The sequence below is a fragment of the Sarcophilus harrisii genome, chromosome 3, assembly GCF_902635505.1.
Source record: "Sarcophilus harrisii chromosome 3, mSarHar1.11, whole genome shotgun sequence".
Taxonomy (NCBI): Eukaryota; Metazoa; Chordata; class Mammalia; order Dasyuromorphia; family Dasyuridae; genus Sarcophilus; species Sarcophilus harrisii.
Genome location: NC_045428.1, coordinates 424,658,279 through 424,674,114, shown reverse-complemented (window position 1 = coordinate 424,674,114; position 15,836 = coordinate 424,658,279). Strand labels below are relative to the sequence as shown.

Sequence of the window (15,836 nt, the reverse complement as noted above, 5' to 3'; positions counted from 1 at the left end):
CTCAAATCACTAACCCACTCCATCTTTGTTCTCACTGTTCACCTTGCCATCTGGGATTTCTTGATGGAATTACTGTTTCATTTTTAAACAATTATGTAGCCATGTTGATGGATGAAATTACACACATTATCTGTCCATTCCTATATCTTCCTCTACCCTAGTCTAGTTGCAAAGTTTGAGCCACACAGTATCAGAAGTGGAAGAGGGCCTTGTTGTCTGTCTACCTTTCAGTCATGTCCAACTCTTCATAACTCCATTTAGGGTTTTCTTGGAAGATATTAGAGTGTTTTGTCATTTCCTTATCCAGATCATTTAACAGATGAAGAAACGGAGGCAAACAGTTGCCCAGAGACACACAGCTAATTGTCCAGGCCAGATTTGAACTCAGGAAAATGAATCTTCCTGACTGAAGGCATGTTACTCAATCCATTTTGCCATCTAGCTGATTCTAAGATAGGGGAAGTTGGGGGGTGGGGGGAAGGGAGAAGATTATTTCATGTTACAGATGAGATTAAGTAAGGCCCCAGAAGTTTAATGATTTATCCAAAATTACACAACCAGTTAATGGGAGAGCCAGAATTAGAAACTAGGACTCCAGGTTCCTTTAAAAAAAAAAAAGAGTATATTTTCTTTTTGGATCACAGCTGATTCACTTAACTATACAGCAACTCAGTGACCCCCAATTTCATTAAACATAGAGTAATGGAGGCTTGATGACTACCTAGACATGTACCAAACCTCCATTACAATAATATAATTCATAGTTTAGCAACAAATTATTTGAGATGTAGATGGTGATTAATATACATAAATTAATTAAATTTATGGGAATTTCTTTGTGAGAAGAATATCAAAATCTTTTGAGAGCTGCCTACATTACTGAAAGTTAAATGACTTACACGGGATCACATAACATGTATACATAACATGTATCAAAGACAGATCTTCCTCCTCTTAGTGAGATTCTTTATGACTATTCCAAACTGCATATGCATTGTGTGTATCTATTTCTTGAATTATGTGACTGACTATTGAACTGATCATAGATAGGATTTAGAGCTGCCCAAGTGACTTTCCTTTTAGAATAAATCTAATCATTGTCACTCTCCTATTCAATCACCTCTGGGGGCTCCCTATTGTTTTTTACTATCAAATATCAACTCCCCTACTTGGCTTTTAAAGCCATGTAGAACCTGACCTCAAACTACCTTTCCAGTCTTATTAAACATTTTTCCTCTGCCTGACATCACATATAATCAGAACTTCTCTGTTCCCCATAGCCAATACTTTATCATTTATGTGCCTTTGCAATTGCCATTCCTCCTGCCTGAAATGCCTTTCTCACCTTCACCTCAAATAATCCTTCTTTTCCTTTAAAACACATTTCAAGTGTTACCTTCTACAAAGAAGACTTCCTAATCCTCCCCCTTACTCCTAGTACCTTCTTTCTATGCTATATTGTATTTAAACATTTTATCTCTTTATATTTGTTCTATAAATACATATATATATATAGACATATATTCATGTCCCTCATTAGAAGTTCCTTTATTATTATTATTATTATAGCTTTTTATTTATAAGACATATGCATGGGTAATTTTTCAGCACTGACCCTTGCAAAACCTTCTGTTCCAACTTATCCCCTCCTTCTCCCCATCCCCTCCCCTAGATGACAGATAGACCAATACATGTTAAATATGTTAAAGTATATGTTAAATACAACATATGTATACATATTTATACAGTTATCTTGCTGCACAAGAAAAATCTGATTTAGAAATAAGGTAAAAATAACCTGAGAAGGAAAACAAAAAACAGAAAGAGTAGAAATGCTATGTTGTGGTCCACACTCATTTCCCATAGTTCTTTCAATGGATGTAGCTGATTCTCTTCATTATTGAACTATTGGAACTGATTTGTTTCATCTCACTGTTGAAGAGGGCCATGTCCATCAGAATTGATCATCATATAGTATTGTTGTTGAAGTATATAATGATCTCCTGGTCCTGCTCATTTCACTCAGCATCAGTTCATGTAAGTCTCTCCAGGCCTTTCTGAAATCATCCTGTTGGTCATTTCTTAGAGAACATTATTATTCCATAACATTCATATACCACAACTTATTCAGCCATTCTCCAATTGAGGGGCATCCGCTCAGTTTCCAGTTTCTGGCCACTACAAACAAGGCTGCCACAAACATTCGTGCACATACTTTTCCTTCTTTAGTATCTCTTTGGGATATAAGCCCAGTAGAAATACTGCTGGATCAAAGGGTATGCACAGTTTGATAACTTTTTGAGCACAGTTCCAAATCATTCTCCAGAATGGTTGGATGCAGAAGTTCCTTTTGAGAAAGATTGTTTCAATTTTTATATTTGTATTACCAACATCTGTGCCTGGCACTTTAGTAGACACTTAAATGCTTGTTGAGTGAACATCTCTTCTAAATCCTGGGTAAACAATATCATGGGGCCTTGTCTCTGATTTCTGGAGCTGACAGACTAGTTAAAGAGATAGGATGTGTATCAGTGGCAACCACTAAGCAAGCAGTGCAAGTGTTCAAAGGTTATAAAAATCAGTGAGGCAATGATGAAGAACAGACCAAATTGAAGATTAGGTAGAGGAAAGACAGTAGGAGGAATTCTAGATTGCCAGGATAAGAAATTTGGATTCGGTAGGGTGGAAAGAGGACTAGACTTAAAAGTCACAAGAAGTAAAGTGAAAAATATCATTCTCTTTTAATAGAACTGGACCTATAATTTCATTTGTTGTAAAGAACTTACCTTTACCAGTGAAGGCCACTTAAATCTTCAATGTTACCCAGAGATACTGAGAGATTGTGACTTGACTACAATAATACAATCAGTATATTTCAGGGGTAGAAATTGATCCTAGCTCTTTCAGGATGTAGGATTCACTAATTCACTAGATTCTAGCATTCATTAATCATTACTCCATGGTGTCTTTCAGGAATTGCAGAATCTGAGTTCAAATTCTACCTCTAGCACAATATTATGTGATCTTAGGCAAATCACTGAACTTCCCCAAACCTCACTTCTCTTACCTATAGAATGAAAGGGTTGGACTAGATGACCTCTAGGTTCCTTCCAGCTCTGTGGACATTTACAAATTATGTGACCTCTGGCAAAGTCCCTTCTCTGATCCTCATAGTATAAGACTATAGTTTTAGATCATTTAAGTTGCCATGTCACATAAAGAAACTAAAGTTACAGGTGATAAGGATCCAAATCCAGTTCATCTGACTCCAAATTGTGTTTTGTCCAACCTATCTCTCAGATTTCATTTGTATAATGAGGGGACTCTACCAATTTATGTCCCAAACTCCTCCAAACTCTAACATTGTCTGTATTGCTGGCTGTGGCAGTGTGGATTTGAATCTTATCTCAGAAATAGGACTCTGATCCTGGATAAGTTGCTCAGTTTCTTCAACCATAAAATAGAATGACACTATCTACTCTACCTAACTCTAAGAGTTTTTGTGAAGCACCAAAAATATAATGTATTATTAAGCACTATGCAAACTTTAAAATGCCATATAAATATTAGTTATCGTTAGCACACAAAATTTAAAGGGCAATGACTTTTTTTTTTCCTTACACGCTTTTATATTCCTTATCTCATTTGATCCTCACCATGCCCTATGGGGTCAACAGGGAAGGTCCTATTAATACCTATACAGAGAAGAAAATGGGTTCTGAGACAAGTTAAATTATTTAGCCAAGGTTATTGACTTGAAAAAGAGTTGCTTTAGAGAATAAGAACAGTTATTCACATGATTAACAAAATGCTGATGGGGTGAACCCTGAAACTGCTCCCCTTGACTTTTGGGGGAAAGCAATGGGATGAACTTTGAAACTCTCCTCTGACAGAGACCCACCATTCAGGGCAGTTAAGTGGTTTCATTCTGTTGGAAATCTTGGCAGGGACTAGCTGCACCCTCTGTTGAGTAGTTGTATCCTGGTAGTTCTCAAACTTTGGTTTTCAGTATCTTTATCCTATTAAAAATTGTTGAGGATATCTCCAAATCGTTTTTGTTTATCTGGATTACATTTATAGACATTTACTATATTGGAAATAAAAACTATTTTTGAATTTGTAGGCCCTCTAAAAGGATTTCAGAGATCCCCAGGATTCACTAGACCATACTTTGAGAAGAACTGCTGTACCTTCTATTGAGTTGAAGATTAGCCCAGTACCACTCCCAGTAGCTCCAACTTAAGTGGTCTCATTTAGTTAGAGATTTGGACCTAATATTCCTATTGAGTGGCTTGAAACTCCAAGATAAGTACTCTCTTTTCAACCGGAAATCTAGGCCTGAGAGCATTGAATAGAAGCCCCAGCCTCAGACTTCTTATAAAAAGACAATTTTGAATTCCAAATCTCTGCATAAGTCTGAAATAGGATTATGCTTTGCCAAGCACAGCTGCCTGCCAGGACTCTTGCCTTCCAGGACTCTTAACCGCTATGAAGATATCCTCTTCTCAGTGTTAACCTTTGCTATTTTCTCTGACAGGACTTCTTGCCACTAAGAAATGTCTTCCTAGCAAAGCTAGCTTCTCAATGCCAATAAAAATCTTTTTTGCCATTCAGACTTTTCGGGTTTGTGAATTCTTTCATGATGGACCTGTGCGCTGACCAGAGGGGATTCTTACACCTCAATTCTCTACCATTAGAACTGCATTAATGCTATTAATAAGGAAATTAGCTTCCTTCAAAATGTCATTTTCAAAAGAGACTTATTTTATCAAAATTTTTATCAGGGTTCTTTCTGATAAAGATCAAGATGGCCTTGATATATGTTTCTGTGGAGTTTTTTTGAACATCATCAAAATTAATTCTGAAGTAGCAGTATTTTTTTTAATTATGGCTTTTTACTGACAGAACATATGCATGGGTAATTTTTTTTACAACACTATCCCTTGCACTCACTTCTGTTCCAACTTTTCCTTTCCCTCCCTCCACCCTCTCCCCTAGATAGCAGGCAGTCTTATGCATGTTAAACATGTTAAAGTATATTCTAGATACAATATATGTGTGCAGAACCGAACAGTTCTCTTGTTACACAAGAAGAATTGGATTCAGAAGGTAAAAAGAAAAACAAAAACAAAAATGCAAACAGTATGCATTCATTTCCCAGTGTTCCTTCTCTGGGTGTAGTTGATTCTGTCCATCATTGATCAATTGGAACTGAATTAGATCTTCTCTTTGTCGAAGAAATCCACTTCCATCAGAATATATCCTCATACAATATTGTTGTTGAAGGGTATAATGATCTCCTGGTTCATAGCAGTACTTTTTAAAGGTAAATTATATGTTGTTTAAAGCAGGCTGATTTCAGAAAAACTTAGGAAGACTTTCATGAATTGATGCTAAGTGAAATGAGTGGAACCAAGAGACATTGTACACAGCCACAATAAAATTATGTGATGATCAGCTATGGTGGACTTGGCATCTTAAGCACAACATATCTAAAATAGAACTCATTATGTTTCCTACCTAAAACTTACCCCTGCTGCAAACTTCCCTATCAAGGCTATGAGCACAGTCATCCTTTCAGTCACTTAGGCTTGCCAACTCGGTGTCACAGATTTTGCTCATTTCTCATTCTCCTCGACTTCTCTGCAGCCTTTCACTCCTCCTTCATACTCTTGTCTCTCTAAATTTTGAGGACACCACTTTCTCTTGGTTCTCTTTCCCCTTTGGCCACTCCTCTGTCTACTTTGCTGAATTCTTTTCTAGAAGATGCTCTTTAATGGGTCCCTCAGCATTCTCTCATGGACTCTCATCTTTTCATCCTCTAGACTACTTTAGTTGGTGTTCTCATCAGCTACCATGGATTTAATTCCCATCTCTATACTAATGGTTCTCTTATCTATCCAGTTCCAAAGTCTTTGCTGACCTCCAAATTTGAACCTTCAACTTTCTTTCACACATCTTGAACTGGCTATCCAGCAGACATCTTAAACTCAATGTGTCCAAAATGGAACACATTTCTTTTCCCTTAAACCCTTCCCTTTCCCACCTTCCCAGTTATTGTGGAGGGCAAGATCATTCTATTAGTCCCTCAGGCTCTCAACCTAGGAGTAATCTTGAATTTTTCATTAGCTGTCACCCCCACATCAATATTCAATCTATTGCCAATGACTTGTCAATTTCAACTTTGTGACATTTCTTGAATATGTCCCCTTCCCTCCTCTGACTGCACCATCTGTAGACTCTCATCACATCACACCTGGATTATTGCAATAGACTGCTAGCAACTTTGCCTCCCCCAAATCTTCCCACCCCAATCTAGCTTTCATTCAGACATTAAACTTCTAGAAATGCAGGTCCAATCAGGTTCCTATTGCCTCCAGGAACAAATGCAAAATGCTCTATTTGGTATTCAAAGTCCTTTATAAATCCTTCCTACCTTTCCAATATTCTTTCACCTTATTTCCTAATATGTATATTCATTGACACTAGACTCTTGGCTAATTGGCAAACCATTTCTCAGCTCCGGGCATTTCTCTGGCAGTTCCTCAGACCTGGAACATTCTCCCTTTTCCACTCTGATTATTGATCTCTTCCTTTAAGTCTCAGGAAGTTTCTCCAACACCTCTTAATTTCAGAGCCTTCTCTCAGTTAATTCTCCTATTTATTCTATATACACATTGCTTTGTATATATTTGTTTGCATTTTATCTCCCTATTAGATTGTAAACTCCCTAAGGACAGGGATTATCTTTTGCCTCTTTTTTGTATCTCTCCCTCCTCTCCCCACTCTCCCCCCTTTTAGCATAATGCCTTGTACATAGTAACTGGCTTTGAGTATTAATTGATTCTCAACCTCTCACTTTCACCAACTCTCTACATATTCGAACAATTGTCAAAAACTTGCTTATTTTTCTATATCTTTTAGATTATTCATTTTCTTTTACTTGCAGAGTACCACTCTGATTCAGGCTCTCATCACTTCTAACCTCAAATATTGCAATAACTTCCTAATTGATCTTTCCTACCTCAAATCTCCCCCCATTCCAATCTATTCTCCGAACAGTTTGCCTAATTGATTTTCCTAAAATGCTTGTCATCCATCTATTTAGTACACTCCAGTGGTGCCATATTACTTCTCAGACCACTATAATCTTCTCTGGTATTTAAAGCTCTTCCTATCTTTGTAATCTAATATATCATTTCCCTCATTTACTGCCCAGCCATTCTGGCTCACCTGCTATTCAGCATGTAAGAATTTTTTTTTTTATCTAGATCTTTCCTCATTCCTTCTGTCACAATCTACCTTGCATTATACAAATTTAGTTGAGTACATGTTGTATCTCATTAAAATAATATTCTCCATAAGGGAAGATATTCTTTTTTGTTTTTAGATCCCCAGCTATTGGCATAGTGCCTGGGCCAAAGAAAGCACTTAATAAATGTTTTCAAATTGAATTTTTGCAACAGAATTTATATAACCAAATTTCTTATCACACCATTGTGTGAAGGAGACCAATTGCCTAGGAGTAAAGCCCTTTTAAAATAAGAGTAACAAGTCACAATAACAATCGAGCAACTCTAGTATTTTTACACATACCTAACAAAATGTTATACTGGCAATTAAATGACTACTCTGTATTAGAATACTCACAAGGCTGTAAACCTAGACTATCAATAAAAAAAAAAAAAAATGAAAAAATTAGTTGACATGTTTACTTTTTTAACCCTAAAGAATTTAGCCACTTGTAAAATCCATATTTAGAAAGGTATGTACATTTTAACATTTTACTATTTTTTTGTTTTCATAACATCTTACTTTTTAAATATATCTCTCTCCTACTTTCTACTCAGTTATTCCTTGTAACAGAAAAATAAAAAAGAAAATATTTTGTAAATGAATGCAGCAAAATTAATCAATACATCAAGTTAAATACAATTTCCTAATACTTGCCCAAGAAGTATTAAATATCTCAGATCAAATTTGAACTCAGGTCCTCCTGACTTGAGGGCTGGTGCTCTATCCACTACACCAATTAGGTGCCCCAACTTAAGTACAATTTTAAAGGGCACAAGTGACCCAGATAATCATGCAAATAAAAAAAATTAATAATACATATTGTGATGAAATTTAGCATTAAAATTAAATTACAGGTATACACTTTTTCAATGGCATATAGATGGTAGCTGGTTTGTTTTATTCATTCTCTTTTAGCTGAGATAATTTTAGTTTTTAAATGATAGAATTTGAGTTTAACACTTTACAAGCTAACATTTTTAATGATGTGTCAATACTTATTTTTATAGGTCATAGATCAACAAGGGGAAGCAACTTTAAAAGTCACCTAATCCAACCTTCTTATTTTAAAGATAAGGAAACTGAGGTCCAGAGAAATTAAGTTAACACCCCCAAGGTATCATAGGTAGTTAGTGACAATCAGAATTTAAAATTGGGTCCTCTTAATTCCAAATTCAGAATTTTTAAATTTTTCACTAGCTATCATCCTCACATCAAGATCTATTGCCAGACTTTTCCACAGCTCAAAATGTTTCACTCCTCCCTTCCCTTCACCCCTGCCACAGATACACATTGTAATATAGCAAAAGTCAAGAAAAACTCAGCAGTGCAAGTATGGAAACACACAAAAACAAATCAGAGAAAAATCTTTGTTGCAGTTTGATAGTATCAATATGAAGGATTTATAGAAAGCACAGATAATATCCATGCAGAATTAGGTTGAAAATATTGCAATTAATAAATCCATTAATACACATTTATTAAGTGCTTTCTATGATCAAGCATTATGCTAAGCACAAGAAATATAGACAAAATAAAAACAATACCCCACCCCAAGGACTTTACAAATTTATTGAGAGAGATAGAGGCATGTGCAGAATACATATTGTATGTACAATACAAGGTAAACCTGGGAGGCAGACATTACTTACCAGCAGATGATGAGAAAATATTTTCAGCAGAACATGGACGACTAAGAGGATCCAAGAAGATAAAAAGGGTATGAATTGCATACATGAGAGATACATTTTTCTCTCCATAACTTGGAGAGAGAGGAAGAACATTCAAAATTTTCTCCAGAAAATTTAGTTGCCTGGAGTAAGATCTGTGGTGACTAGTTCTTGGAAGGAAGGAACTTTGTACCATACACTTTGCTAATAAGTGTTTTACAAATATTTTCTTATCACAACCTTGAGAGGTAGATGCTATTATTATCCCCACTTTACAATTGAGAAAACTGAGGCAGATTAAGTGATTTACCCACAGTCACACAGCTGGATATGTAATGCCAGAGAAACTGAGGCAGGAGAGAGATTAGAGTTTTCAATAGTTTATTAATTGGAGAGTATAATTGACTGGACAGGACTCTCGTCTCAAATTATCCAGTCAGACAGAGATAAAGATATACTGGGACCAAGGAATCCATGTTGGTCCCAGGGCTGTCATCTCAAAGAATGAAACAGCCCCGAATAAGAGCGGCCTCTTCCTTTAAATAACCCTAGAGACAAAGACCTCCCCCCCAAAAAGCGGGAAGGCTTCTGTCAGGTTGGGGGGAGACCATAACTCCTAAAAGCCCAGAGACAGGATGTCTGAATACCCAGAGATAAAGATGTCAGTGAGGTATCTTGGAATATTTTAGAGGGATATTGTAAATTCTTGAGGACAGGGGAGGGTCAGGAGTTCTGCTCTCTTGTTTATCTTTTTTTTTTTTTTTTTTTTTTTTCCCAATAAAAGCATTTATTAGCCCAGAGAGCTAGATTAATAAAAGAGGTTTGTTATTTGAGTTTAGAAGTAGGAGATAGGTGAAGGCAGAGATAAAGAGGGCACTGGACAGAGGGTCCTCACATGGCGACCATGTTTGGAATCTCTTCTCTCTTGTTTATCTTGCTAGCAATATATAACCTTAGAGTAAACGGTCCCCAGTCTTAATGGACTAGAGTGGGTTTTTACGACTAAGGGGATTTAACAGAACAGCTAAGGAAACTGAGACAAAAGAAACTAGTTCAGGGGAAACCAAGTCAGAACAGTTAAAGAGAACTGTAGCATAACAGATAGTGTCTGAGTTTACATTTGAACTAAGGGGGCTCCCTGACTTCAATCCCAGCACTCTATCCACTGTACTACCAACTCCTTTCTCCAGTCCTCACTCCCCCTCCTAATTTTTATTTAGTGCAAGGAGGCATTTCTTCTAGAATAGATTAGGGCAGGTGGTATATTTCTGGCTTTAATGAAGCTCTGTAGCCTGAGACTACACTCTATCAAAAGAAGCAAGGCTTGGTAGAGAAAATTCTAGACAAGCTGACACTAAATTGCTGTAGACTATAGGAAAATCTATTCACTTTCTTGGTTTGAATAACATACTATGTGAAATAGGAACACAGATATCACTGTGCAGAGGAAACAACCTGGTGGGTAGTTTCCACCTTTTTATTTTTTCACTTAAAAATAACTCACCAATGTCTTTTGTATCTAGTAATATGCTCCAATACAGAAATTTGTTCTGCTTTAGTTATAATTTTCTCTTCTCATTGGGGTTTGGTGGAGAGGTAAGGTCAGGGGAATAAGCATCTATTAATGCCTATTATGTGCCAGGTATTGTGCTAAAGTAGATATAATTTGATCCTCACAAACCTGTAAAGTGCTCCATTTTACAGTTCCCCCGAAATAATTTGTCTAGGATCACACAACAAATGTGTCTTTAGCTAGATTTAAACTCGGGTTTTCCTGACACCAGGCCCTTCTCTCTATTCACTGTGCCAAAAGTAAAGAACAGTTTGTCACCTACTAAGGGAACACTTTTTGGGTCTTAATGTTTTGTTTTCTCCTCTCCCTAAAAATTAAAGTTTTTCAGTATATATTTTTACTTTTCCCTGTACACGCTGTTTTTCCCAAGCAATGTTTGTAAACTCTTTTGAGGGGGGAGGCTATTTCATTTTCTACTTTTTTCAACGTGCAGTACCTATTCAATTATTATCAATAAATGAATGCTAAATTGAATACTTTTTCCCGTTAGCAAAAATAACAGATTAAGTTGTTTATTGCTTCAACAGTAGTCTGAGTAGTAACTTAAAAAAAGAAAACTTCTTGCTGTAACAATGTGAAATAATTTTAAAGAAATAGATGGTATGAAGGTACCTGGAACAAGGTCCTTTAAAAAGATGCTACACAGTATCAGCAATGTCATCTTTTTCTAAATCTTCAAGCCTGATAATTTTCAAATTCAAGTTTAGCTTACCTAGATTCATATAAACTTAATTCTTAGTTGAAAATGTAATACAGAGCAGCTTTTTGTAATTGCAAAGAATTGGAAAATGAATAGATGCTCATCAATTGCAGAACTGATGAATAAATTGTTGTATATAAAGTAATGGAATAGTTTTAATCAAAAACAATGAACAAACTGGATCAATGCACACTATTTTCACCTTTCTTCTCTTTTAAAAACTTTCTTTATGTTTTTTTCTTTTTGTTTTGATTTTTTTTCTCCCAAATTAACTCATGGAAATATGAAAAAAAAATCCATATATAACAACAACAAAAAAAAGTAATACAAAACACACTCCATTGCCACTATCCCAGGCTCACAACAACTACTAATGCTTCAGTGCAAGGAAACATCAGGGAAAAGCCCTTCTGTCAAAAGCACATGATGGCAAATTAGTATTTATTATTGGTAAAAATAAGTTTTCCCATTATTATGACATTGTCAAGAATTACTCTCCTGGTTGTCAGAAGCTTTGAAAATGTATATCCCATATTATGAAGCAAAAAGGAAAAATTACACACCTTTTAAATGAACTTTTCCAATCAAGTGCCCTTAAGAAAAACTTGAATACCAGAATTTCTATGCTGAATATATATAATCCAAGTGGTCATATAAACTGACCTAAAACATTACTTTAGGTTCAAAAACGTGAATATCACAGATGTTTAGGTTATTTCATAAACTGCCAAGTTAAAATTTTTAGATTTGAAATTATCCAAACTGGAAGAACACAAGCTCAATTTTAATTATTTTAACACCCAGGAACAAATTATATACATTAATAATAAAATTAATTTTATTATAAAGTTTCAGGAATTCTTTCTAATGTAACAAGGTTGCATATGAAAAAGCAGAAGCGATTTATTTACTCCTGATATAAAACAGTAGGTATGTACTTAATGTAGAAGTTAGACAATTCCTTTGGCAGCAAACATTTAATTATGAACAGGATTTAAAATAAATACAATACATAAGATTGTGAAGGGGAAAAATCCCTGTAACTCCTATAAACACCAAAAAAGCATGTAAAGACATAGATTTAATAACCTTTTTTTTTTTTACACTATCTACAATCTGAATAAGTGGATTACACAATACACATTATAAGAAAGGAAATGATATGCCAAATATAAAATTGTTATTTTTAATTTAAGAGGAAGTAAATACATCTGCACATGTATAAAATCCCACAGACAAATGCCCATATACAATATTTATATACATTTCACATGTTATAAAGAACTAAATTAGTCCAAAACTGCATTAGTTTAACTCTTACTTGAATGATCCAAATTTAATGGACAGGGTAGTATTTATACTGGCTCAAAGACTATATTTAATTTAGCTTTATTCAGATATTCCAAATCACAATCATACATGAAGAACTTACCTATAAACATTAAAATAACTTTTATTAAATATTGTTTGGAAAGTGTAAGTTCTTCCATGTTTTCAAATAGCAACTATTAAGAACAGCAGCTTTTCAAATAAATTGTTTATTTTTTTAAACAAAAAATATTAACAAAAAGTTAAGGTGCCATTTTGGATACATGTGTATGCTTACACACGTATATTTAATTTCTCATGGACAGAAAATATGAAACAAAAATCAGAATATGGGGCAACAAACACTAAACATTTCTTTCCAGTTATGTGTACCTAAAATAAGACAATGATTTGGAGTAGGCTTTCAAATACTAGTTTGCATTTTTTTCCCTCCTCTGAATGTAAACCAAGTATTGATCTCTTTTGTTCCAGGATATAGTCACTTTGAAAAAGGAGCACATTACTAAGTGATTCCTTTAACTAGATAAATAATTAACAAAAAATTTGGTCAAATACCACCAAATAATTTTTTTGGTAGAAAGGATTAAGTATGTAAAAATCACATGTAGAAATCTTGCTTCCATGCATATAACTATCTTTATTATTAGTTATGACCATTATTTTTCCCCAGTGTAAACATCAGTTATTCATAATCATATGTGTATTTTCTATTTTGTCATGTGAAGAAGCTGGTAAATGAGGAAGTAGTGTGCAAATTTTCAGAAGGGACAACAAACCCCACATTCTTGAAATATATTATCCAACTCTTATAGGAACTATGAACACTATAAAACCACCTAAAATTTAGGTTTGCAGAAAACTGTCTTGGTAGTTTATTTGTCAATCCATTGCATGCTATCACTCCATATGTTCAGAATGATGAATTAAAAGTAACGTCAAGTATTATAAATAGGGTGATACAACAATGATACTTAAACCACATTTTGAAAGGTTAAACACATTAAACAGAGGGCACATGCCATGCTTAACATACAACACATCGAATGATTAGGGTCCCTTGACACTGAGAAAATTAATAGTGAGCCTGATTTTCTCTCTAAGAAGTTTCTAATCCATGTCAAGCTCCTTTTAAGGAGTTATGGGCACTTAACATGCAAAAGAAATCCATATAGCAGAGAGGGCATAAAATTAGGTCAGGTCTCCATTAGGGAATGGCCTTATTGGGCAAAAAAGAGCCATTAATGACAATTCTCCACTCTTTGGACCCCAGAAGGAAATGAAATTCTTTTCCCTAACAAAGAGAAACAAGATTTAGGGGCACTCTTCAATGTACTGTTGATAGGACTTTTTTTTAGAACTAAGTGTTTCTTTCACATTTTTCTATTTCCATGGTCCTTATACTGTGAAACAATTTTCATCTACCAATTCATATTTGCTTCAATAGATAATGATGCTTGTAGTATGATCAAAGCCAAATTATCAGTAGTCCAAACAAAATTACGAATTAGCTAATCAAAAAGGAATCTATTGGCAAGGTAGATGTTTCAAATGAAAAGATGTTCAAATTTTGAAACAAGAATGTAGAAAATGGAAAACAATACACAGACAAAATATTATTTAAACAGATGAAAGTGCCCTCCCCCAAGTACATTTTGAAAAGAATGCTGTTGTTTTTTTTTAAAGCTTGTCAAAGTCTGACAATGCTTAAAAAAAAAAAAAAAAAAAGACTAACATTCAAAAGGCTACTTAGTACTTGTCCAAAAATTCTATATAGAACTCTTTAAGTTAGAGTAAACTAACTCAAATTATCTTTAAGCCACCTCTGAAAAAAATAGTCTAACATAACTAATTACTTCAAAAATTGCTTCATGTCAGGGGAATGGGGAGGTAAGCGATATTTTTGTGCTTTACTCATGGTCCTTCTGAGTTGAGAGAAAAATGGTTGTATTTTTATATCATTCTTAGATGACTCAAATCACAAAGGCTGAGCAATATACTTATGAATGTTTTCAAGACTATGTCTGATCTGTTTTTTAAAGGAGAGGTTGCTGATGATAATTTGTTTGCTGTTGTGCAACTGAATGAGCTGGAACTGTCCCAGGAAAGCCTGTTACTTGAGGCAAACTGGATGTAGTGTTCTGATAAGATGACATATCCACAGACATTCCCATCTGCTGTGTGTAAGAAGCTGGAAGAGTAGCTGATTGAAGGGTAGAGTTCTGGTTCATATATGTGGGATTGGAAACTGTATCTACTCCAGTGCTGAAAACAAAGCAGAAAAAAAATCTCATTTCAACAATTAATCATTTTACTAAGACCAAGTTACACAAAATTACACAAAATTCCAGGCAGAAAGGTCATTCATTCTGTCAAAATGGACTATTATTTTGCGGCCTGGTATAGAAAGAGCAGAAGACAGTATCAGGAGACCTGGCTTCTTCCACTGTCAGCTCAGGTGTCCATCAACTGTGGGATCTTGGGCAAATCCCTTCTTTCTTTGGGACCTCCTCAGTTTTCACATCTAGAATGAGGGTTAGACTAGAGATACCTTCCAAAGACTTCTCAAGTTTTTTCTATTTTAGCATTCATTATTACTTTTCAATAATTTAGCTTTCAAAATTTACCAAGCATTTTGTTTTAAAAATTAATTATTTGAGACAGGCTAGGTGGTGCAGTGGATAGAGCACCAGTCCTGAAGTCAGGAGGATCCAAGCTCAAATCTGACTTCAGACACTTAACACTTCCTAGCTGTGTGACCCTGAACAAGTTAACCCCAATTTGCCTCAGGCGAAAAAAAGCTAATTATTCTTATATGAAAACAATGGATTCCTTTATTCTGGATATCAGCTATTAAAAAAACAAATTTTAATCTTCAAATAGAAAAAAGGATAGAATTGGGAAAAGGCAAAAAAATACATACTTAATTTTCTTTCTCCAATGATCTTAATAACTTAGAAAGCAAACCATCATTCTATTGACTCTAATTTTAGATTCAGGAGAGGAGATGGCTAGCCTGCTAATTCTTTTAAAAACAAAACAAAAAAACCCCAACCGTTAAGATCTTAAACACAATTAGCTCATAAAGAGCCTTTTGCATACCTATCCCATTACAGCACAGAAGGTGCCAGATGAACATTATGGACATTTTGTCTCTACTACTCTGGCATATAAATGTGTTCAGAGGTAAAGATGTTAAGATCTGTTCTCAACATCAAATTATTTAGGAGAGGACAAAGTTTTACAATCTTCTAGGAATAGCCAAGACCAGCAG

The 15,836-nt window shown here is 34.9% G+C and overlaps 1 protein-coding gene across 2 annotated transcripts in view; it reads right to left on the bottom strand.

Moving 5' to 3' along the window:
• Positions 1-12,055: 12,055 nt before the first annotated feature.
• STAM2 (signal transducing adaptor molecule 2) overlaps positions 12,056-15,836 on the bottom strand; it is a 42,391-nt gene continuing 38,610 nt past the window's right edge. For both annotated transcript variants that reach the window (XM_012544722.3, XM_012544721.3), the window contains exon 14: positions 12,056-14,827. In XM_012544722.3, the coding sequence (XP_012400176.1) occupies positions 14,599-14,827 (229 nt within the window). In that variant the 3' untranslated portion in view covers positions 12,056-14,598. The remainder of the gene's footprint in view (positions 14,828-15,836) is intronic.